The sequence below is a fragment of the Crocodylus siamensis genome, chromosome 5, assembly GCF_052110815.1.
Source record: "Crocodylus siamensis isolate JL-2025a chromosome 5, ASM5211081v1, whole genome shotgun sequence".
NCBI classification, from domain to species: Eukaryota; Metazoa; Chordata; order Crocodylia; family Crocodylidae; genus Crocodylus; species Crocodylus siamensis.
Window position 1 is genome coordinate 74,103,018 of NC_143399.1, and position 26,233 is coordinate 74,129,250.

General features: G+C 42.2%; 1 protein-coding gene and 1 long non-coding RNA gene across 4 annotated transcripts in view; one reads left to right on the plus strand and one right to left on the minus strand.

Annotated features, from left to right (window-relative positions):
- LOC149864293 (uncharacterized) overlaps nucleotides 1–15,563 on the plus strand; it is a 120,259-nt gene extending 104,696 nt beyond the window's left edge. The window contains exons 2-3 of the long non-coding RNA XR_016442585.1: nucleotides 927–1,124; nucleotides 15,428–15,563. This is a non-coding gene — a long non-coding RNA (uncharacterized LOC149864293). The remainder of the gene's footprint in view (nucleotides 1–926; nucleotides 1,125–15,427) is intronic.
- A 4,236-nt stretch (nucleotides 15,564–19,799) lies between these two features.
- EPB41L4B (erythrocyte membrane protein band 4.1 like 4B) overlaps nucleotides 19,800–26,233 on the minus strand; it is a 293,241-nt gene continuing 286,807 nt past the window's right edge. For all 3 annotated transcript variants that reach the window (XM_090049115.1, XM_090049114.1, XM_090049117.1), the window contains 2 exons: nucleotides 25,103–25,266; nucleotides 19,800–19,982 (listed from right to left, as the gene is read on the minus strand). In XM_090049115.1, coding sequence (XP_089905241.1) covers nucleotides 19,913–19,982; nucleotides 25,103–25,266 — 234 coding nt within the window. In that variant the 3' untranslated portion in view covers nucleotides 19,800–19,912. The remainder of the gene's footprint in view (nucleotides 19,983–25,102; nucleotides 25,267–26,233) is intronic.

Consider the following 26,233-nt stretch of genomic DNA (forward strand, 5'->3'; position numbering starts at 1 on the left):
TTTATGAAACCCAGCTGATTTTGAATCACAGGTCCAGTACAAACCAATGCTTCCCTACATGCCATTCCAGCCACTGTGATTAGTTAGGCAATTATCCTGCAGTTTGACTCTGGAGAAAGGTGGTGTGTAAAATGAACATTTTAGTTGTGGAGATATTACCCTATAGTGGTCTGTTCCTTTTTAAATACAAGGAATGCCCATGGAAACAGTTCTATCCCTAAAATCAATAAGGTTCAGAATGTGCCTGTCCTGTAGCTGTCCTCTCTGTGTACTGGACAGAGTATGCACTTGCTTTTCTGCCATAGCAGGTCCAGTCAAATTTCAAATAGACCCTTTTTTGCTGAATTATGCATGCTACCACATTTGCCTGCAGCTTTCTCTGATATCATATCTGTTTGGAAAGTTCATTGGAACTTTCTACAACTTAAACATTACCCGGCTCTGTTATAGGTACCTCTTGGCTTCTGCTTTGAAGATGTATCCTTTTTCCAACTGAAAAAGCAGGGCTTGCCTCAAAAAATACTCATCTTCTCCTGCTCAATAGATCTATTTTTTATGTTGTTTGGTATTTGACACTAAATCTAGGAGAGCGGTATTTGGCTGCTATAGTTAATCACCAGGTTGTTCACTGGCCATTGGTTATTCTCAAATGCAGTGAAGGGGAGGCTGTTTCCAGAGATAAAATGCATTATCTTCTTATTCTGATATAATCATCCCTTAGTAGCTCAGAAGGATTCATTATTGCCTCCTGATAGTAAAGGAATGTCAAAGCTATTGAAGCATTGACATTTTGTTGCAGTTTGATATGAGATCAGCTAGATATTTGCCTTAAGGCAAGCTACAAGATTACTCATTCGATTTTGATGCTGTGATATGGTTTTGTTGCTTACAATTACTATCATTCTCTCTCTCTCTCTGTTGTCAAGGTACATAGAGATGGTTTTGGCCCACTTACCATGACTCTTATGGATTCTAAGGGGACAGATTTAGAAATACAGAGGTGCTTTGCCAATTTTTCACATAAGGAAAGGCAAGTTTGCAAGGAAGGCAGTTTGCAAGCAGGTTGCTGGGAGCAAAAGGAGGAAGAGGAAGAAGAGCCAGGCACCAGATACTGCTCCTGGAAGGTAAGTGAGCCAGGACTGTCTATATGTTTGTGTTGGTGAGTGTTTGTTGGTTGGTTGTGTATTTGGCTCTGAGCAGCTGGGAGTGCTGTGAGCTGCATGACTGCTACCTACCTGTGACAAAAGCCCTAGCAAAGGAGCAGAACCAGTCCAGGCCCAAGAATGTATAAATAGTAGACCCCTCTGAGTGACCAGGGAGTAAAAAAATTGGGACAGCAAACAGGGAAGTTAGCAAGTCAGTTTGCCTCCCTAACCCTAACCCTCCCCCTCCTTGAAAGGGAGCCTTTAAGGTAAGTTCTTTATTTAATTAAGAGCGACTAACCTAGATATGTAACATAAGTAGCTAAAACTCAGCAGTTAGATTAATACTTAAGTCTCTTGTTTAACTAGAGACCAGAGGAAGTGGGGAATTGGCTAGGGAGTTTGCTCTCTCTCTCGCCTTCCTCCACTGTAAGGCTGGTGGGATGCACTGTAAGGATGCAGGGAAAATGGAACCTTTCAGGACAAAGGAGCAGTGAACAAGCCAGCTTACAGGGGAGTTTGCTAGGAAAGGTCCCTTGGGGAGGAGGACAAGAAGAAGTAGGAACCAAACTTAAGAGGCCCAGAGAAATAACTTGAGGAAGTCAAAATGCTAGAGCCACTGGCACTGCCAGCTCTTCCTCTTATTGCACTTGTGAGGTGTCTGGCCAGGAAAGATTCTCACCAGCAGAGCTTCCACCCAGGTCCTGTTTTGGCATTGTGGTACTGCAGCTTTCAGGGTCCTTCCAGTGACAGCCAGATAACTAATAACCTATTGACAGATGATGTGGAAAAGGCTCAAATACTCAATGCCTTTCACCTCAGTCTTCATAGACAAGGTCAGCTCCCAGATTACTGCACCTGGAAGCACAGTTTGGGGAGAAGGTGAGTAGCCAATAGCAGCAAAAGAACAGGTTAGAGATTATTTAGAAAAGCTGGATGTGTACAAGTCCATGGGGGCAGATGAAATATACCCAAGTGTGCTGAGGAAGTTGGCCAATGTGTTTTCAGTGCCACTAGCTTTAATCTTTCAAAACTCATGATGATCAGGAGAGGTCCCAGATGGAAAAGGGAAAATATAGTGCCCATCTTTAAGAAAGGGAAGTAGGTGGATCCAGGGAACTACAGACTGGTCAGCCTCACCTCAATCTCCAGAAAAATCATGGAGCAGGTCCTCAAAGAATCCATTTCTAAGGACTCAGGGGAGAAGGTGACTAGGAACAGTCAGCATGGATTCATCAAAGGGAAGTCATGCCTGACCAACCCAATTGCCTTTTAGGATGAAATGACTGGATCTGTGGATGCAGGGAGAGCAGTGAACTTGATATACCTTGACTTAGCAAGGCCTTTGATATGGTCTCCGGTAGCATTCTTGCAGACAAGCTGAGGAAGTACCGGTTGGATGAATGGACTGTAAGGTTGATAGAAAACTGGCTGGATCATCAGGCTCAAGGGGGCAAATAAATGGCTCAATGTCTAGTTGGCAGCCAATATCAAGTGGAGTGCTCAGATGTCATTTCTGGGGCCAGTTCTGTTCTATATCTTCATCAGTTATCTGGAAGATGGGATGGAGTTCATCCTCAGCAAGTTTGCAGTTGATACCATGCTGAGTAGAGTAATAGATATGCTAGAGGATAGGGCTAAGATTCAGAGTGATCTAGACAGATTGGAGTCTTGTACCAAAAGAAATCTTCTGAAGTTCAGTAAGGACAAATGCAAGTCCTGCATTTAGGTTCATTTCCTTCCTGTGGACCTCAGTGAAACTCTTAATTCTCCAGGCAGCTGTGCAGGTTAATTTTGTCCTTTAACATGCTTGCTGCTGCCTTACCAAGTTTGGTACTGACCACTTCATTGATTATGATTGCATTTATACCAACAAAGGCATGAAACAGTTAATCATAGGGCAGAGATAGACTTTGTTTAGAAGACCTTTCAGTATCTCTTGGGCTTCAACTAGCAGCTCTCTGGGATTCCTGAAATCTCCGTGAATCACAGCTGGATCACTGTGTGAATAACACTTTTGTATAGTTTCCCTAAATAAATAGTAGACTGAATAACCCTGAATATCAGTTCAAGTTTGACTTAAAATGAAGAGGAGGGATAATTTTTGGCCACAATGAGAACAGCAGCCTTACATGTTCCAGCAATAAAATACTGAGATTTGGTTGATCATGCCATTCTCACTACTTGTCATCTGCACTGTAAATTGGTAAAGTCAGCCAACATAGCCTCAAAACAAATGTCTTTCTAGGGCTGCAAATGGACATCACCTTTGTGCCACCATAAAAATTGTTACAGCCGCACGCAGCCCAAGCAAAGAGATGGCCATGCCCCGTGTTGCACCACAAGTGCCCAGTCACAGCTGCAACAATAGGTGGTAAACATTTGTGTTGCATTTTTGGAATGGACATCTATTTGCTTTGTGGGAGACCATGGGTCCCGGGAATTTCCCTGCAGGATTGGCTCCCGAAGCCCTGGGAGCACTTGTCCAAGTTCCCTACTTAAAGAGGTGGACTCTAGGAATCACTCAGCAGGGGATATGTCAGGCACACATGTGGCGCTGCCATGCCCTGACTCAGGACAAAGAGATGTCTGTGTCTCATCCTGGCACAGCTAATCTGCTCCAAGGGAGTTGTGTAAGTGCAGGTTTATCTCCCAGATGTTTAATATCACATCTTTGAGCTCAAGGGCAGAAAAACGTCACCCCCAACCCCCCAAAACCAAACCAAACATTACACAGTTTGAAACATGCAAACGTTTTGCTCAGGCTACAGCAAAGACATTCATTGGTGGAGGAGTGAGAGTATTTGCCATCCTTATGAACCAGCTCCCTAGCTCTGCTACAATTTAAGCAATATTTATCTGGGTCCTGTAGGACTCAAGGAATTGTCCACACAGACTCTGAGCAGTAACCTATATGTGCACATACTAGGCATTTTTTAGCTGAAGATAAACAGCTTTCAAGTTCAGCTGGGAATTGGCAGTCACACCGCCAGGGTACTTGCATGTTCTGACTTGCTGTTTAGCAGAAGGAACACAAAGCTGTGACATGCTAAAGGGGGTTGACATTTTAAGTTATACCACTCTGTCCCTCAACTACCTGGATGGCTAAAGCGGAAATATTAGAAATTCCACAAAAAATCCTTAGACGGTGTCTTCAGCGTGATCTAAGTCTCAGCAAGACATCCTAACCACATAGTGCAGTCTAACCACAGCGCTATGGAGCTCCATGCAGGTCCATTTCCTCTGTCAAGAGGCAGATTACATTTGATTCATGTGAAACTCCATGCTACTAAAGTAAGATTGTTTCCCAGTACATGAGCTAGCTTATTTAAAGCTTGCTCAAGTATCTTTATATTACACAGCAATCTGTAGCACAGATATATACTTAGGGATATAAGTTTAACTCAGTCTAGTTGTTGATTTTGGTAGCTTTTGCATACCCAAAATACTTTGCTTCTATGTGAGACATAGCTCTTTCTTACTCTAGCTTTGATCCAACCAGTGAAGTTTTGTATTGACACGCCATAAACTATTATTTTAAGATGTTTCCAGGGCTGGATTAACCCTTTAGTGGACCATAGGTAAACAAACTCATGGGCCCCTACTTCTTCACTCAATAACTATAATTTGTAAAATAAGCACAACGGGGCCTCTTCTTCATGTGCCTAGTTTGCCTATGTGTTAATCTGGCCCTGGATGTTCCCTTACCTGGACTCAGATTCACCAAACAAGTTGAACTATGGGTACCTATACATGTGCTCAGAAGAACAGACTAGATTAATTGAGTCTGCTCTGTGTTCAAAATAAAATGCGCTAGCATTGCCACAGCATCATGTGTATAAGCCTCAGTGGATTTAAAACTGGCTGCTGGGGCACTTTAACTAAAACTCGTCGAATGACCTTTACTTAAAACATCCCACAGCCATTTTTAAATGTGTGTGGGCTTAATGGATGTGATGCTCTGGCATTTTTATTAGAGCAGTTCTTTAGGAGGGTGGGGTAGGTAGACTGGTGTCCCTGCCAGGTAGGGGGAGAGGGAGTGGCTCCAATCCACCTGCCCCAACCTCAGTACTGGCTGAAAAAACCACAGGCCAAACCCCCTTCTTTCTCTTCCCCCACTCCCATTCTGAAGACAGTGTTGGGAGCAGGGCTAAACTGCATTAGGCCAGCCCTGCTCCTAATGCTTGCAAACAGAAGTTACTGAAAGTGCTCCATTCTGGAGCGTCTTCATCTGAACCCTCATGTAAGGAGGTTTCAGACTGTTGTGGGATCAGGCCCTTTTAAAGTGTTTTGCAGCTGTGCACTTGTGTTTGGTAATGGCTGTAGAGCACTTCCAGGGGCTGGATCAGGAGAAAATTGTCACTTCTGTCTGCACCTTTGGTTTTCTTTTTAGGGACATGACCCACAATTGTTTCTGTGTCTGGTTCTTCCTCTCCACCTCCTTCTGTGGCATTGTTGATTGTGTCTTCACATATACAGAGATCCAGAAAACAAAACCCAGTGAAAGCCTGGTGCATGCATAGTTGAATTTCTGATCCACGTTGAACTTTGTTCTGGGGCATGACTGCAGGTGGGGATTCTTGTTGTTTTAGTTCTCTGTTCAACAAAGGAGACTGTTTCTTAATGAAAGTGTCTTGTTACTTATTGGGTTAACTTCATATCGTTTTGTCAATCAGTCCATGCCTAATAACAAAACAGATTTCATCTTAGGCAGAGGTCCAAGCACAGAGGTAACCTACTTATACACATTCCAAGAGTTTTTTCAGCTGAAGATAAACAGCCAAGTTCGCTAGGGCATTTGCATGCTCTGATTTGCATGCAGTTCACCCCATTAATGCCCTCATGCAGTACTGCAGCATGTTATTTTCCCTTTATTAGGGGGACCATTTTTTCAACACATTTCTCACACAATATTCCTATATTCTGCTTGCGTTTCACCAACTTTTAACTTTGGTGAAGCTTTGGGACTCCAAAAACCATGCCCTACCTCTAAAATCTCCCTTTTCACTTTATTTGGCTATATTTCACCTACCTCCTTCCTGATCCCTTATATACTGTTTCATCTCCAAAACAAGGTTATCCCACTTGGACAAGAAGACTTTAATTGTGATAATCTAAAGTCATCACCACTTTCCAGGGTAGCTGAATTTTCCAAATTACTTTCTAATCACTTACTACCTGGTATCAGAAAATACCTTTGGGAAGATTTAACTGCTCTGGAGTCTATTTCTGCAGCCCTATATCTGCTGTTCCAGTGGAAGAGCCAGAAACATTTGTATTTCTGCAAACCACGGCAAGAGAAAAAACAGGCATCTCTTCTGAGTCGGCTCATTTCCTTGAGCCACTGATTCCTTGCTATTCTGTTTAAAGTAGTGTTTACAATTGGCCTCTCAACATGGAAATCAGACAAAGCATCAGCATTACCATACTTTGTTCAGGCTTGTTTGTGACTGAAATTATAGCACAGCACTGTTCTCCAATCAGGAAAAGCAAATTTATTCTCAAGATTATTACTGTATTTTCTCTCATGCAGCATGCCTCAGAATATAATAGGCACCTTGTTTTTGAAAAGTAGAAGAAAAAAGAATAAAAAAGATTTCTCCAGAGTTATGGCTACACAGATTCCCCCTCCCCCTTCCTGCTTAACTAGAGCTGAAACCCTACCTCAGTGGTTCTCAACCTTCTTAGGCTCAAGGCACCCATGGGCAGACTCAAAGCATCCTCTTTAGGTTCAAGGCACCCCTCAGAAAATACAGGCTCTTAGTTTTCATTTGTTTTTGATTACAGAAAATTATGAAGAAATTCTACTGTCACAAAGAACTCAAAAAGCCCACAACATGGCAGAATATTTTTAATATTATGCAATCCTATTTGAAATCTCTGGGTTTATCTTATGAATCTTGTTGGCACACCTGACAGTGCTAACATTGTATGTTAGACTATGCTACTCTTAAAAGGATCTCAAGACACCCCAGGGCGCCGTGGGAACCTGGTTGAAAAATCACTGCCCTAGCTATTGCTGAAGACTGGTCTCCATGGGTGGATCTATGATTCTGAAAAGAGCTTATGAGTTTCCAACGCTGTGAAATAGAAGGAGAGAGCAGGACTGCAAAGCTGCCCTAAGTAAGGTTAGTTTCCTTCTTCTTTTTTAATGTTCTTCATCAAACTAATGGGATCAGCTTATGTATCACTTGAGCTAGTACAGCATGACTTCTTCCTTCTGGGCCACTTAATTACAAAAGGCAGAGACAAGTAAATTAGCTGGGCCCATTCATCCTCCAGGAAAATTCCACTGTGGTCTGCAAACCTTTGAGCTCCCTTTGGAAATATTTTTTTAGCTTCATCCGTTGTTGCTATAGCTCCACTCTGTTAGCAAGTTCCAAATTGACCATACCCTTCACAGTAACCCCCATTTCCTGGAAAACCTTCTTCTCCATGGCAGTCAGGGTGCTGGTCACTTTATCAATTTGCCTTGTCAACCCAGACTGAGGACTTGGTAGCTGAGCTATTCTGTGTAGGTAGCCAGCTTGTTCAGGCATGTGAAAGCTGGTGCCTTCAAGGATTGTATGTCCATTGGCAAATCATCTCTCAGTCCTTCCTGGGAAGTTCCCAGATGATGCCACTTTAATTCCTGCTGCAAAGTTGTGTTTTTATTGTTTTTGGCCATTTTCCATTTCTGAGAGTAGTTCTGCCATTTTTCCACTGTGGTTCAAGAACATAGCATTTCTCTTATTGGAAGCAGGTTCCCACTTATAACACCAGGGTTTACCTGCTCAGGCCATGGTGCCTAGCCAAAATTCAGGGTCTTTTTCCAGCTGGGGTAGATTATTGATGCAGAGTCAAGTATTTCTTGATGCAGTCTTGTTTATTTATGAAGAACATGCAAAATCCTCTTTTCCACAACACGGTGGGAATAAAACAGCAGGAAATAGCTGCTTTCTTCACAGTTTCAAGCTGCTTTCCAGCCAGCACTTAGACAAAAACCTTTCCTCTTTGGCTTTTTTCTTAGGGTCGTGCCTGTGATTCCCTGGTGCTTTCTTATTGTCTTCTCTGTCTCCATCTGTTGTGTTTTTGGCTTTGCCAAAGCCTACATAACGTGTTTCTGATGGGTCCTGCACTTTGTGTGGTAGTTCATTTTGTTGCAACTATCTATTCCGTAGAAGAGCTTGATGGCTCCCTATGTTTATCCTAAATGAATGATAAAACTTCCCATGAGGTTTTCTGCAGCCTCCAGCATGAGATCACCACTCTGCCTCATTGACGTCTAAGGAGGGGATGCCCTAAGTAAGCCATCCCAGACAGGAAGAAAGTATTTAATAAATTGCACTTAATACAAGTTCACCTATTTACATTCAGACCAATGCCCAGCACAATACTGTTTCACCAAAATCCAGTACAAAACCCTCCCTCATTACCTGACTATTGCACTCTTGAATCATGTAGGCGAGTGTTTGGCTAACCAGAGTGGCCCCCTAGGGCAGGACAAGGCATAGAAGTCTTTACTCACCTGGAACTCTCTGCCAACAGCCGGTCTAGTCTGACTACAGTCTGCCCCTTCTTGTGAACGGGCTTCCTGGCTAGGCCACATGCAGTCCCACCTCTTTGATAGTACCAAAGTCCCAAAAGAAACAGTTGTTATGAAAATTATGAAGATTCATACAGCTTGACTTTTCTTCAACCTCTCCTCTCTTTAAGCTGCGGATCACAGAAATGAACCATCTCTCACGACATAAAACTCAAACACAAATTCCAAAACAAAGCACTTATGTCCTCCCCAGGCTTCAGCTTTTAGTCCTTCTTGGTTCCTCCTCAGTTTTCATTTCTTCTTCTGATTTCTGACAGCCCCCATCTTAGAATCTGGCCCCTGTTTCTAACCCTTTCTACAGTAATTCACTCCTTTTCTTTGGCCTTACAGAGAACTCTGGGCCCCTCTTTTCCGACTACCCTGCAACCTACTTTCTCTTTTGGCCTGATCATCATCCTTCCCAGACCCTAATCAACCAATCATGAACAGTATGGATTTTTTTACACCACATCAATCTTTGGTCTCATTTTGGCCTTTGACCTTTGTCACATGGGCTTTTTGCATTTGACATAAAGGTCAGGAAAAATAAAAAATATTAAAACAAAGAATAAAGTATGTACAATAAATGTGTACATGCAAATAAGAACACCTTGAAAAGGGAATGCCTGCTTCAGCAGGGTATACCAGTAGGTACCCAACTATAAGCATCTGAATAACCCCTCATGAAGTCAAAGGGACTGTTCACATGGTGAGGTTGAGCATGGGCTTAAGTTCATTGCCAAAAAGCCCAAAAGCTATGAACGATACAACAACATGTAGAATTCACATTAACATTGCTCAGTCATAATCTCTGTCATAAAGATCTAGAAGTGAAATGCAAATCAGTTGTAAATTATAAACCAAATATTCATTTATAAGTACATATATTGGATTGATAACAAAGTGAGATTTTTTGCATAGTTTAACTATAGGTATGGGGGTTTCCTTTCAGTGATCAGGGTAAGAGGATTTTTCCTCCCAAATATCCATTTCCTGTTTTGATTTTACAGTGGCAGGTCAGAATGTTCTATTAATGGTGGTGGAAGCTAGTTCTTCTCCTGGCAGTATGCTCATTGATGCAGGGGCGACGCATAGTGGGTGCATGTGCACCCCCTACAAAAAGGCATCACCGACACTGTCAGCAGTGCCTGTGGGCGGTTGCTACTTGTCACCCCACCGCCGATGGTGTCTGCGGGTGGTCTGCGATCCCCGCTGGCTGTCACCACTACTAGTAATGGCTGCAGGTGCTCGCGCCCTCCCTCCCCACACCCCCAGCTGCTGACAGCGCTGCCAGCATCTGTGGGAGCTCCCCTGCTTACCACCACCACGCTCCCACTGCTACCATGCCCTCCCAGCCACTGGGGGCATGAGTTGTTCATGCATTGATGCTTGGTAAATGAACAATATGAGGAGAGCAGACTTAAAAAAACACTAATAAGACTAGGGCAGTGTCTAATCTATTGTAGCACATACAGGAAATTTGCACTTTGGAAAAATGTCCTGCCATGACTGCTAAGGCTTTCAAAATCATGGCTTATACCTAAGGATGATAAAGTAATTACAAAGAAACACTTTTCAATATTAATTTATTTACAGTAAACTTGCTGAAGGCTGAACTAAGACTATAAACATCTAATACAGCAGTTTTCAACCTTCTGACTCAAGGCACCCCTCAGAGAATACCAGCTCTTGAATTTCCCTCATTTTTGACTACAGAAAAATAATAGAGTAATTTTTCTGTTGTGAATAAGTCTGGAAGATGACAACAGGTCAAAATGTTTTTACCACTATAGATTCCTATTTGAAATGTCTGGGTTTATCTTGTGAATCATGTTTGCGTACCTAATGGTGCTAATATTCTGTAGCACCCCATGGCACCCTGGATACAATCTCAAGGGACCCTGGTTGAGAAGCACTGATCTAACACTTGTCATTAAGTACTGGAACTCCATAACAGGGGTAATGCAATCTCTGGGCCTGATGCTGGGACCTGCAGGGGCTCAGCCCCTCTCAGGATCAAGACCTTTGCCAGGTTCCTATTAGCTACTCTACAAATGGTACAGTGCAGGAAGGGCTTCCTCTACCTAGCTAATGCACAGGGAAATGTATGTGTTCAGGCTCCCTATACTGTGGATGAGCAGAGATAGGTACCCCAGAATGGTATGCACAATAGCTGGAATGCTGATACAAAGAACTGTTCTTCTAGCCAACAGGAAAAGATGAAGCCGGGGTAAACCTTAAATTCTGGCCCAAATTCTGGCCCATAGGTTGCCAAGCCTGTACCACATTCCTAGTCTCCTAGCTTTGCTGGGTTTCTCTTCCTTCTCTAAAGGAGGCTGAGCACACTCATATAATCTCAAACACAAAATTAAAACTTTTCCTTAACAGCCCTTGACACCCAGGCCTCCAATGGTTACTTAGTCCCACTTCTACTTCTTTTTCTCCCATTAGAAATAGAGGCAATCCCCTACCCAGCCATGCAGCTGACTGCAGCAGGGCAGGCCTCTCACAGGCAGTATGTGGGATAGAGAGAGCTGGCTGTAATAGCAGTTCCAATCACAGCAATGTAACTCCCTCAAGAGGGGTGGAGGTGGTAAGGGAGACTGTCCTGTCATACCCAAATGACTCTCATTTGCCACCCAGACTTACCCCTTGCCATGCTGGTGTCACCATTTATCCTAGGCCCCTTGTGGGAATGGCAAGGCTTCCCCCAGGCTTACTCAGTATCATCTGCACATCTCATACAGCAGCTAAAAAGATTAAGAAACTTTGAAAAATATTAGGCAAAGTTGAAACAGATGGTTGGAGTATGAGAGCCAGTCAGCGTGCCCAGTGCACTCAACCCAGCCAATGGAAGCAGAGGGTCTGAGGAGGAATGGCTGTGTCTCTTCCCTTCTGGTTCAACCAACATCCTTTCTTAGTGATATGGATGGATGGGGTATTCTCAATAACTGATTTAACAGGTGTCCAAGTCCATTAATTCAGACTGTCAAAACAAGTTGGAAATAGCAGCGTGCTGGGAGGAAGTGGGTCTTTCTCTTCCAGTCAAGCCTAAGTAACTTATGAAAGAAAGTCTCACCAGTTGGAGTTAGTCGTTATTCTAACATACCCTGAATGATACAGGTAGATTTTAGCAGCTTTTGACCACAAAGGTTGCAGGAACAGAGGAGCAATGAGCAGTTTCAGGACTCTGATATTTTGCCTAAGGATGTAGTTAGATTACATTTAGCATATGCGAATTGTAAGGAACGTTAGGCAGTGGTAAAGTTAGTATGTACTGTGAGCAGTTGCACATTAATGGTTAATATCAAGAATGATGCATGCCTCCTGAGGCTGGGGGCCATGGTGACCACTCGCCAGTGGCAGTGGCAGTGTTAGCGGTGGGGGCGTGGTGCTGGCGAGCAGGGACCACCTGCAGGCAGCCATGGTGATGGTGGTAGCAAGGGCGGGCCAAGCAGAGACCACCCACAGGTGGCTGTGGTGGTGTTGGCAGCAAGGGCAGTGGGGTGGGTGGTGGTGGGCGGCAAACAGGGACCACCCGCAGCTTCCCTCTGCATTGTTGGCAGTGACGAGCGGGGACTGACTGCAGCCAGGTTGGCCACAAGGGGGAAGTGACCACCCGAAGAAGCTGGCAGCAGCTTCAGCAGCGGCCAATCTCGGTGGGGGGGGGGGCACATGCACCCGTGTTCCACCTATGGAGAAATGCAAGGTGCTCCACCTTGGGAGAAACAACCCATATCATACTTATAGACTTGGCAGTGCTACACTCACTAGCACCACTACTGAAAGAGACTTGTGGGTAATGAGTGAGCACAGAATGAACATGAACCACCAATGCGATGCTGCAGCCAGCACAGCAAATAAAACTCTGGCTTGCATCTACTGATGCATCTCAAGCAAGACGCCAAAAGTTATCCTCCTGCTTTACTCACCCCTGGTGAGGCCACAGTTGGAGTATTGCATCCAGTTCTGGGCTCCACACCTTACAAAAGATGTGGAGAAGCTTGAGAGAATCCTTGAGAGCCATGTGCATGATTACAGGGCAAGAGAGCATGCCTTATGAGGAGAGACTGAGAGGCATGGGGATCTTCAGCCTGGAGAAGAAACGGCTCAGGGGGGACTTGGTGGCAGCCTATAACTATATAAGGGGTGTGCATCAGGAACTGGGAGAATGTCTGTTCACCAGGGCACCCCAAGGAAAGAAAGGGTCTAACAGTCACAAACTACTGGAAGACTCAACATAAGGAAAAACTTCTTTACTATCTGAGTCTCCAGAGTCTGGAATAGACCCCCCAGAAGCTGCAAGCACCTACACTGGATATGTTCAAGAAACACCTGGATGCTCACCTTGCTAGGGTGATCTGAACCCAGCTGACTTTCCTGCTCTTTGGGCAGGGGGCTGGGACACGATGATCTTTTGAGGTCCCTTCCAACCCTAAGGTCTATGAAATCTATGAGATTTTCAAAAGCATCCAGATGACTTAGTAGAAGACGTCTCACTGGCCTTAGTGGAATTTGCAGTGCTGTTTCATGTAAGCACTTCAGAAAACTCCACCCAATGCTGGACCAACCCTTCCACAGATTTGCCATTGATTGTACTGGGAGCTGCATTTCATTCCAAGCATCTACAAAAAAGATCAAAACAACTTGGTGCTCACTTTTCATTCTCTTAACAGATTTCTGCTACTTAGCCAATTTGTAACTTGCACCTTGTCTTTCCACTTAATATATAATACCCTCAAGGAAAGAACAATATTTTCTCCACAAAACAAAAAGCGCATCCTCCAGGCTACTAAATGTCTCCCTTGTCCGGTCACGTAACTTCCAATAATGTGTTTTCATAAAATTAAAAATTGTTCATCTTTCAAACCTTTTTTTGGACTCCACATGGGTCCCAGCCCCAACCCAGCCAACTGATACTTGCTTGTTGACTTGTCTTTTTACTGAATACTTTCTCTGAATGACATTAAACCCACATGTACTGATTAGAAGTGGTTGATGAAACATCATGGAACTATATTTTTTTTAGCTTATGTGGTTCTATTGAAATGGAAATACCTTAAAACAAACAAACAAATATAACCCACAAAAAAAGAACAATTTTGTCAGAATTCTGTTTAAAAATGGGAGGGAGAGGAGGGGGAAGGGAAGGGGCGAGGGAAAGAAGGGAAGAAAAAAAGAGGGAACTTCCAACAATGCTAAAATGTTGCTTTGCTAGTTTGTTAAGAAAATGTTTCAATTTTTGTTTTAAGACATTGTATCACATGCCATTTTCTATTATAAGACAAAAAATTAAGAATTTAAAATATTTCAATGTTGTCACCACTAGGTGTTTAAATTCAGCTGACATGAATATTTTCATTATTTCTTCAGAGAATTTTCTAAATTTGGGGTTTCGTTCCTGCTCAGAAGCAAGCCAAAATCCTTTGTACATACCAGCTTCCACACAAAATTGCTTTTTAATCCTATCAAATTGACATTTGTCACAATGGCTAGGTACAGACAGTCAACAAGCCCGAGGCTGAATTGATTCAGTCTTTGCAGACTAGTGTAAGATGCACAGATTAAATTGAAACAGAAGTGAATGGACATTTACCTTTGATTCAGGAAATGCAGCCATATGCCCGAAGCCAGTAGGTGCTAGAGCACAGCTCTCTGGCTGTGTTCACTTTCTCTTCCTGTTGCCCCTGAAGTCTCTGGGACTTGCAGTCCAGAATTACAGCAGCAGGACTCTGCAGGTTTGCTCATGACTTCCTCTTCCAGGTGCCTTTGGAATTTGTAGTCTACAGTTGCAGCCAGGAGTAAGTTTGAGCAGGGGAAGTGGTGTTTAACCCCCCCTCCCTGGTCCCAGCTGGGTTTTGCCTGGGGTGGGGGCAGTCCTCCCCCGCCCCCTCCCCGTAAACTGGGCTGTATCCCCAACCAGGCTCATCAGCCAGCCCTCACTGCTCCAGCTAGCAAGCAGAGGGGGGAGACCAGCCCTGCTTTCTAGAGCAGACAGCACAGTTTAGGCCAGGGCTGCAAAGCATGCTGGAATGCTGTGGGAATGTGATTTAACTTGAATCAGGAAGGGGTCAACAGAAGTTTCATAAACCAGTTTGACCCAAATCAGTTAAGTCTGATACTACATTCGACAAGGTTTATCTTAAACCAGTTTCAGCCATTGTGAAACTGGTTTATGTGCACTGAACATCTGTTCTCTTGCAGGTTTAAACCAGTTTCTGATCACTTAAACCAGTTTATGTGTAACTTCTCTCCCTAGCCAATGTGAGCTTAAGGTTCAAAAAGAGATACTATAATCTATTTTGATCCACCACATCTCTGGCAATGTTTTATCAGACTTGGAATTCAAAATCAACCTTCAGCAACTTCCCAAGGGACTGCCAAGCTGGCAAGTCAAGATGGTCTTTACAGAAAGCTGACTAAAATGGCCCTGAACCTTCTTGAGGAAATTCTTGAGTTGTTGCTTATGATAGGTGTTTCCTAATGAAGGTGGCTCCACTTTATTAGTAACCAGATGTTTTCCTTTAATATGTACAGTGCACTTGGCCACTTAAGTTATTCATTTGATTACTAATTGTTCAGACTCAGTGATTTATTTTTCATCTCTTTTATTGCAGGCATGAATACAGGAACAGGTAAATAGCTGAGCTGTAAAAGACTCTCTCAAGGCATGTTTCAACTAAAATGCCATTGTACTTTCTTGTTCTCTTTTTCTTGACAGGTTTCTGCTCAACTGTATTAAGCTGAATCAGCAACCTTAATTTAAGCTGCCACCCACCAAGCCATAATGGCAGCGGCCAAAGAAGCTTCCTTTACATCTGTTCTCCTCACGTTATCTGAAGATTCCTTTACAGCACTTAACTTTACAAAACACAGTTGTAGGGCTGATCTTGCATGCAATCAACAGATCAGTCTCAGTATATTTATTGCAAACTCCTTGAACATATGACATCAAAAAATGAAATAACAATATTCCATTGTATAGTTACAAAGATGTGGTTTGTGGAACCAGTGGACCAGAAATCAATCCAGGAAAAAAATGAATATTTTCCAGAAACAGTTAAATAAAATGTGATTTGCCTCCATTAAAATGCTTTGCTGGATTGCTTGCTTTGTTTCAAGTGGCTGCATTGGCAAACTGTTGCAGGAGGAACCTAAAAACCTGAATGGAATATTTTAAGAAAGGCTTGATTTTCAAGGATGTAAATGTGTTCGTAATGTTGAAGTCTCTGCACACTGTACAATCTGATACGGATTTGAGACCTTGAACAATCTCTCTAAAGAAAACTTCGTGTTTGAAACAGGTAGGCAAATACTTAACCACACAGAAAAGTATGCAGCTGTTTGGCTTCCACAAGAGATTGCAATAGGAGAAAATACTCTTTGCATAGGTATTTAAAAGATCAATCCAAATTCTGATGGAATCATTCAAACATAGAAACATTGTGTGTTGCCCCCTAAAGAAGGAAAACACAAAAGAAGTCAAAGCTTTCAGGATCTGTCAGCAGTCAAAGCTAAATTTGTAAGTCTGTCCCTAAAGCCAGGTCTGCACCTGAGAGGTTTTGCTGGTATAGCTATATTGGCATGCTGTACCAGCCATGCACTCCTATAATGGCATAAAACTACACTTTTGCCAGCAGAGCTAATTCTAACCCCTTAAGCAAAATCAGCCATACTGGCAAAATAAATGTGGTTTGCCAGTATAACTGCACTGCCACTAGGCAGTAGGCACTTGGCACGGCTCCATCGATCACAAGTCAGACCTCTACCATGTGACTGACATGGCTGTGCAGACACAAGTTTGTAACATAGACCTAATCTTAGAAACTGAGAAAACTGAACCTAAAACAACTATCAGCTACTTCTCTCTGTTGCCACCAGAGATGCTGAAAAGATGCTATGTTAGCTTACATGGTAACTTAGCCCACATTGAGCTTTGTGCTATGATGGCTAGACTGCTATTGGTACATGAGCTAGCTAGTTTAAAGCTAACTTGGATATGTCTACTCTACACCACAAATCACAGTGTAAATACTGTATACTAAGGCAATGCATACTGTAATGCAACATAACCTGGTGCAGCTAGAGTTTAGGGGAAACCTAAGTTTTGACTTGACCAACTAGCACACCTTTGAGCTCACGCTTCCTTGTTTCCTGGTGAATTTTAGCTAGCTTGTTTACCAGGACCGTCTCTCAATCCAGGTAAAGATGTGCATTCAAAGGTTTTTTCAAAAGGAAGCGGAATTGGTTAGTGTGGTTAAAGGAAGCATACACAAATCAAGAGTAACATGATGAAACTGCACACACAGAAATTTAGTTTAGGATTAAGATAAACGTTCTTACTTGAGATGTTGGACAAGAGTAGTCTCTGGAGGGAAGTGGTGGAAGCCCCATGGCTTGAGACAGTGAAAATTAGACTAGAGAAAACACTTGGGAATATATTGAGGGAAGGTCCTGCAGTGATTAGGACTAAATGACCCACTAAGTTTGTTACTAATTTTTAGGACTCTAAGGTGCCTACATCCTTTCTCAGCTATTTTCAAAAATGCCTTGTTAGTGCAGGTGTATAACTTTACTAGGGTGTCTCAGTGCAGCTCTTCAGTTATGAAAATTTCAGCTTGCCAATCTATGTGTACTAGAAGTATGATGATATATTTCAAAATATACGTCCCTTATTTATGTATCAGAAAAACCAAATCTGGTACTCATCCCCTTTGAATGCTTTGGCCTCTACAAAGACACTGCATCTAATCAGGAATAGTTTGCCCCCAAACTTAAAGCAGATTCCAGGTTTGCACTCTAGCACTTTTGTATGAGTTCACAGCAATAGGCACAGCAGGAAAAGCAGGGGATTGCTGAATTGTCTGATCAGATACTTTCTTCCTGATCATGATTTTGTGAAATGGCCACACACAACTGGTAAATGCCTGAAACAGGCCAGAACCGGTTAATAAGCAGCCATGCAAATTAGTTAACACCACTCTTGGAGTAATTTTGCTTCCAGGTCGCTCAGAACGTTGGCTCCTATTGGATTTTCTTCTTCTTTATCTTTAGGTGGCTCTCTTTTTATTAACAATCAGGCAAAAATGATTATGCACAATGTGTCCAGGCTGCAGCTCCCCTTCCTTCATGATCCCTCTGAAGGAGGTAAGGAAAAGACTAATGGGAGAAGAAAGGGTGTCTTTTATATCTGCAGCCTCTTTTGCCTTGGTGATTCTGTACAGGACATTAAGGCTCCCCATAAAATTTTAATAGCCTCGGATTGATGGAAAGATATACCTAAAATAAATATGCACTACCAAATCTCTTGCTATCATAGTTATAAGTCAACTCTACAATGTTCCAGTTGCACTTTGGTAACATAGCAAAGTATGTTGAATGCCCTCAAATACACAAACCAAATTCTGGGCATTTATTTGGTTTCTTGGGTCTATTCCACATGTGGAGCTATTTTCTTACACTACATACCACAGGTTGTATACTTATGCCACTTATGTTATAGCAATAGAAACTGTTAAAATTATTAATTTTTTAACTAAGCCTTATGTTCATTTCCTGCCCTGGCAAATATAAGACTGCCAGGTAACTTTCTCCCTCCAGGTTGCACTCAAGAGTACTAAAATGCACTTGATTTTTCATATTAAAAATAACCATACCTAACTCTGAAGGAAACTGAATGTTACAATATTCACTTTGAAGCTAACGGGCTGGTTAAGCTGAGATAAATTTATGGTCATCAATATCAAATTAAGGACATCTTGATTTTAACAAGACAAAAAACAAGAGAACCATACTGTACAGAGTAACAAAAAATATACTAGATCTTGGGCCATATAAAAAACACTGAAATGTCCGTTCAAAATTGTACGCTTAAGTGGATGGTTAGCTGTTGTTAGCTTTTTAAAGAATGCTGCACTACAAAAAAAAGGGAAAAGGAAGGACATTTTTAATAGGAAATTTAATCTGTGCTCTTATTTTGTGAAAATTAAAAGATTATTGTGTTGATCTTTTAAGGCTGCTATCCTGCAGCCACTTACATACCTGCTTAACTTTATGCATAGGAACAATCCCATTACTTCCAATGGAACCACTCACATGCTCAAAGCAACCAAAATTGTGTAACCGCTGCAAAGTTTTGCTGGAATAACTCTGTTGTTCCAGCAAAAATAGTTATGCTGGCCAACCCCCCCCAATGTAGACATTGCTGTGTCACAAAAGGGTGCTTTGTTGACTTAATTTTAATGGTTCAGAGTGGTGGTGTGGCTTCGACAGCACAGAACTCTTTCTGTCAGTATATTCTGTCCTGCACTTAGGGGGCCTCTACCAACGTACCTGTGCCAGTATAGTTATATCAGCAGAGGCTCTTCTAGTTTAGCTATGCCTGAATCATGTAGGCAAGTGTTTGTAGAATAAGGGCCCAAGTGAAAACTTGTCATTAAAAAATTGTATAAGAGTGTTAATAGCAAATAATTTTGAATCACTGAAGATTTTCTTGCCTAAGAATACAATAAATGTATTTCACCATCAATTTAGGACGACTAATTAAAGGGAGGACTGGTGTGTGTGTGTGTGCGTGTGCGTGTGTGTGTGCGCACACAGATATGTATCTATTTTCCCCTTACTTTTATATATACCTCAACAGAGGGTACAATTAGGAATTTAATAAGACAGCCACTTGTTTTCCAGTGGAGACTAACAGTCCAGGGGTTAGGATGTAATAATAATTTTTCCATTTTAAAAATGATTCTTTAACAAACAGCAGTAGCTTGGTGCAATTTTCAGTTATACAAAACGGCATATTTTCTATGGTACTATCAAAATATTCTGCATAACATTAATCTCTGTGCAGTTATTAACATATATACAGAACAGTGTTTCCCAATAGAAATCAGTATGTTCCTTGCTGATCCTTTGTGCCCTAGATTTACCAAAACCAAACCTAAAATTCATTTTATAATAGTATAAAATCTCAAGAGAGATAAAGGGTTGAAAGTTTATTTCTGAGCAGCAAATGAACAAAGAAACTCCTCCCAGTTAAAGTCAAGCAAGACTTAATTTTAACCAACTGTGGTGAATCCAGGCAAGTCAGGAACATAACACATTTTCGTGATGCATTATGTTGCGTACACAGAAGCAGAGGAATGTAAACAGACAGAAGGCACGTGAAAGGCCCCAATCCATTCTCCACATGAAGGAAGTCAGAATTTCATAATTCGGTCATCAGGAGTCGTTTCATCATCTTCTCTCTCTCAAGTTCACGCCTCAGAGTTTCAGCACTGTGTGATTAATGCACAAACAGCTAATTATGGAGACAACAACATGACGCATCCTTCAATTAAAACATCATTAACATTTTAAAAAGAACAATCGAGGAGAATAGGTTCAATTTAATTCAATAAAAGCCCAGAAAATGGATGGCTAAATCGCAAGTAAAATTCATTTGACATTTTGAAGAGCAAACCAAAGCAAGAAAATGATAGTGATAAAAAATGTAACAAAACATTCCCTTTCTTTTCCCATTAAAATCCCACTGATTGCCAAAAAAACAGAATTTGGAGCTCAGTTTTTTGGTAACCAAGGTAAAAGATATCATAAATGACTTTAAGTGCAGTCTTCCTTCAGCATCTTGATTCTCTAGTTCTCAGCTTTTCCACTAGTTGGCACTGGAGGAAGTTTCTTTTCTCTGTGTTTGCTACCTGACTATATAGGGGTGTGTGAAGCGGGCCTTATTCAATTCAGATTCAGCCTGAATCAGGGACAGCAATTCAATTTGTTGGTGTGGATCACTGTCCTGATTTGATTCAGCTGAATCTGCATCTGAAGATTCGATGCTGATTTGGACAGAAACACAGCTTTCATAGATTTCATAGACATTAGGGCTGGAAGGGAGCTTGGAAGATCATCGAGTCCAGCCCCCGCCACCCAAAGGGCAGGAAGTCAGCTGGGGTCATAGGATCCCAGCAAGATAAGCATCCAATTTGCTCTTGAAGGTGGTCAGAGTAGGTGCTTGAACCACCTCCGACGGCAGACTGTTCCAGACCTTGGGGGCTCAGACAGTAAAGAAATTCTTCCTTATGTTCAGCCTGAAACGGTCTTGCAGTAGTTTATGACCATTTGACCTCGTCATCTCTTGGGGCGCTCTGGTGAACAAACATTTCCCCCAGATACTGGTGGCCACCCCTGATAAACTTATAGGTGGCCATCAGATCACCCCTGAGCCTGCGCTTTTCCAGGGTAAAGAGCCCCATGGCTCTCAGCCTGTTGTCGTAAGTCTGTTTTCCTGACCTCTGATTAAGCACGTGGCTCTCCTCTGGACTGGAGAGCTTCTCCACATCCTTTTTGAATTGTGGAGCCCAAAACTGGATGCAGTTCTCCTGCTGCAGCCTCACCAAGGCCAAGTACAACAGGAGAATGATGTCCCAGGATTTGCTTGAGAAGCATCTATGGGTGCAAGCCAGCATTTTGGTCGCTTTAGCCAGCTTTAAAAGCTTTTTCTACACACCTCGAGGAATTGTTACCTCTCAGCTCCGTGTTCCTGGGGAACCCTGGCACAGGACGCAGCCTGTCTGACTCACAAAGAATTCCACCCCCCCACTCCCTCCCCCAAACAAAACTGATTAAGATGCAGTGGGAGATGCACCTAAAACCCTCCAGATAAGGATAACCATTCATTTACATGAGAGATGGAGAACAGAAAGCCGAAAGCAGAGACCACAGTGAATTCTGGGATCAGAGGAGCAGGGGAGCACTGCATGATGGGGAATCTGTGCTCCAAATGCTAATCAACCCACACACCCAGCTCAGCATTTATCAGACCAGTTCTAATCTGGATTTACAAAGGACTTCCCCGCCCCCGCCCCCCAACCTGTAAGCAGAAGTAAGTTTAATAGGCATCTCAGGCTTTACATTCGTCGGTCCCACTATGGGAGGCCTATTTAAACTTGATTGACTAAAACTCGGTTGCCAGGTTAGGAAATGCTGAGGCAAATAGATTGAGTCAGAGGGGGTATGGGCAACACTTGAACAATGGTAAAGGGTTCATCACAGCGTCCAGACCGTTGGAGCCCTGACCACAAGTGTTGTCATACTTTTCCCAGGATGACTGGTAGAAGTCCTCTCCACAAAAAGTTATGAGTACTCCAATAATTGCCTTAAGTCTGTTAAAAAACTATAGTAAGATCTGGAAAAGTCATGCTAAGCTGAGGCTTGTTCACAACAAGTAAAAATCCAAAACCTTGATGCTGCAAGCTATCTATTGTTTCTGAAGAAACCAGGAGATCTCATCAGTATATCTGCTATCCATAGGAATTTCAATCTGGCTCCTAAGTGTCTGGTTGTTCCCTAACCTTACCTTTTCTTGATTATCAAATCAGTTTTTTTGAGATGTTCCAAACCAAATAACCCCTTGTCAAGAGAAAAGACAAGAGCCTAGAAATGTATCCCTAATAAATGAGCACACCCCAAAGTAATGGGTAAATCTGGTAACAGTATCAGCACGGGTCATGACTGCTGCAATGCTGGGGTGGATGGAGTATTTCCGGTCCACTTTTGGGTCTGCCAGGGAGTGCGCTGGGGGTCGCCCCCTGCACTGTCCAGGCTTGGTGATCAGCCACGGGAGGACCCCAGGTACCTCCCCCAAATCCAGGAGGCACCAGTTGCTGAGCTCAGAGGGTGTGGGCGGGCCTCCCTGCACGCTCCCCAGTGGATCCAGAAGTGGACCAGAAGTGCTTCTGGTCCACTTCCAAGTCTGCTGCTGAGTTCACTGGGGAGGACCAAAGCTTTGTACAGCTCTACTATTTAACATGCATATTAGGGAAAGAGAAATACAGTTGGATTAAGCAGTAAGATCAACAACTGTCCATGAGTTGCACTCCTACAGCCATATCATACCACCTTTTCAAGTGGAAATCTTATCTAAGGAAGAGTAAGGACTTAGGGATGGGGACTAGCAAGCCAAGCCAATGTTCCCTGTCAGACAGAATTGGAGAGAAGGGAGGGTAGATCAGATAATACTCTTTAGACATAGGTATGGGGAAGAGGGCCCAGACTGCTTGATGCCACTAGTTATTTCTGAGTCGCCTTGGGTTTTCCTTCCCCTAGTCTACTCCATACCTTTCCATGAACTGGGCACATGGAACTTTTCTATCAACCCACTGCTGCTCTGGGTATTTGAGTGAGTCTGTGGCTAGTGCCACTCCTCTCCTGTGGTAAAGGGAAGACAGAAGCTTTGCTATCCCTTCCTCATAAACTATTATTTTCTTTACCTATTATACAGACCAGGGAGAGGGCCTATTGCACTGGATCAGGTGTATGTGGGAGGAAACTTCTCCTAAGAGCAAAGGATTCTGTATGTAGCTGAGTCTGAGGGGTGAAGTGCTCTTGTGGGAAAGTGGACATCACACATGCTAATGCAGTGAGATCTGTGGGGCAGCTGCCAACCCCAGTCATGAACCAAGAGATTGTTGGAGACGAGAAGAGAAGAAAAAGATGGAAAGAAAATTAGGTAAAGAAAGACTGTAGAGGGGACTAAGGTAGGTGGAGAGAGAGAGGAGGAACAACAGGATATGAAATGGATGGATAAAAAGAAACACCACCTAGAAACCTATATTAATCATTACAAAAAACAAAGGAAAGAAAGAAAAAAGATAAATTGTAAATTCTCTTTTTGCCTTTGCAATGGAACATCATGCACCAAACTGAGCATTTTCCAAATTTTGTCCTCTGGAAAGAATGCTTCTTGGTCTGTCTACAAAGCTTTCTCTCTCTCAACCAATTGCTTAAGATTTGGTGGACTTCTCAAAAGATATTACCTAGGCTTATTCGCTTACGAGTTAATTACTCATTTGTTAGTTATCTACTAATGACTTGAGAGATTCTGATCAGGCATAAATAGATTGGTTAAACAGAGGAAACATTAGCCAGAGTCAATGAAGAAACCGAACAAATGCACCCTGGGAGATAAAAATGGTTAGCAGTGCAGAAAGAAGATATTGGAGCCAGGATATTTTTTTCCTCTTTTGATTTAGCCTTTTTGCTCAAATGTTAACATGTACACTTAGTTCATTTCTATAAATGACTATGTTGCCCACTAGCTTTCAGGCTGCCTAGACTCTCATTCAGTACAAAAAATCAGCAGAGCTCTTCAACAGTGTGCAAAATACACTAAGGAAGCATATGCTGGTTAATGTGAACAGAGTCTGAAATTCCTAGATTCTCATCCCAGCTCTGACCAGTTGGTTTTGGCTGAGTCACAACTTCTGATACTGTAGGAGAATCACAAATTTGTGACTTAATTTCTCAAGTCTGCCATGAGGGCAAAAAACACATCTCCCTTATTGTGTATTTTTAAGCACAGATTCCTGAATCAGGTCTCTACATAGAACTCTATATCTTCAAAGTACTTTACAAATATTAGCTAATTAACTGAAGTTATTCAAAATCTTTCCATTGACTTAGACAGGAGCTGAATCACATCCTAAACCATAGGCTTACCCTACAACTGCTAGGACTCTTATGTACGAACAGACTAACAATAACAAAAAACACATTCACTTGAAATTAAAGTGAAGGCAACAACCCTTGCGAGTCAAATTTAAAACTGAAGGTGAAAGGTTAACATATAATCCCACGTTAAGCAGCTTTTCACTTTTCACTCCCATTTCACTATAGTGTTTTGGGCCTGGCAATGAAAACTAGACTTGTGCTTTTGGGATCTTGGATGGATCCAATGATACAATTATCTTAATGACATAGACAATTTGGGGAAGTCAATACTAATCAACAGCTAGAGAGGAGACTATTATTACAAAAAAACCTTCAGGATGGAAGACGTGAACAAAAAAAAATGTTGTCTGGCTTTGGGAACCTGGGACATATTTTGACTATTTCATGCTACAAGAGGAACAATGGCTGCCCAACATCACTCAGAAATATCAGAGCCTCATATTCATCTGAAGGGGTAGACCTTTTTCAATCCTACTCTCCCTCAGTGACCATTTAGAATTTAGGAAGACAGATGACAACAGCACTTATTAAAAAAGCCATGCCAGTGTTTCCAGGAAAGTGATCTGCACCAGAAGAAATTGAACACCCTCTTCTCTTTTACCTGGAGGTCACAGAGATGGTTTACTTGGCTTTTACAGGTGGGCAATTGCTGGCTACATCAGAGTGACTTTCATTTAGGAAATATACAAAGTAAATATAATATTATGCTGCTCTTTTACTCAGAAGGAAGTTCAAAATGGCAAATGACTTTCAGCATCAGTGGAAATGCAAGCTTGGACTGACAGGGTTTTTTCCCTTTCCAATTAGGATGGATATCAAGAAATCAAACCAACTCCTGAGAGTTTAGAGTAAAGGAGATTTATGCTATTTCCATCAAAGAACTGCATGATACCTGTCTGCCAGAGAAATAGGTTTGTGAGATGTATATATTGTCTGCACAGTTGGGGTTGGGACAGTCTCAATCAAAGACCTCCTTGCAGGTGACAGAGCTACTGGTGATATCTTGGGAGACAACTGCACAGCACAGCATTTTAATTTGTTGTCAGTAAATTCTGCCTAAAAAGAAAAGATAAAAAGGGTAGATTAGTTTCTACTTTTTATGCCCATTTTCTCTATACCATTTCCATTTTCATTATTATCAAATTTCCTCTAATAAAGCAGGTAAAGGAAAGGCTACCACTATAGCAGCTAATGACCTCAGAACTAGGAATTAACCCTTTTAGGTGATGATGCAGACACTCCTTTTGGTAGAGGCTGACAGTGGTACACCATTAAGGAGTCAGGTCAATAAAGAGGACTACAACACTGAACTCAATTTACAGTACCTTCCATTAATAGCACTTGGAACAAATACACACCCATACACTAAACAATAACATTTATCACTATTTAATTTAATCTAAAGCCATTATAGGGAGTATCCAAAAGGGTCAGCTTGGCATTCTTATCTCTTAAATGGAGCCCTAGCAAAGTTAGCTATTAAGTCTTTGGAAAACACTACAGGAGAGTCTGGGTCTAAAAGTTAGATGGAGTAAACCATGCCCTAAAACTATCATTCATATCATGGCAACTAGTGACTGGACGCACAGTCAATACATCAGCATAAAGTGCACAGAGAAATAACCACATTCAGACTATACCCATCTTCAAATACAATACCATAGTATCACATCACCTATTTTATAGTAGACTGTGCTGCATTCCAGACCGACTATTTGCACAGGACCATTTCTAACAACAGAGAATGGCCACTGTCTGCTTGTAAGTGTGATACAGAACTGGTAAGGATACACAGTAATTACAGTTCTCCAATACTTCAGAAGAGCCAGGAAAATGTTCACACTTATTAGCTGCATTCCTTTCTTGACTATCAATCTTCCTTTAAAACTTTGGTTCAGTCATCACAATCATAGGGAGAGACATCACCACACCAGTGAAGCAGAGAATGTTATCTAACTATTGTTTAGATTTTTTTCATCATTTTTCAAGTGACCTGAACCACCTAGTATTAACATTCAGTGAA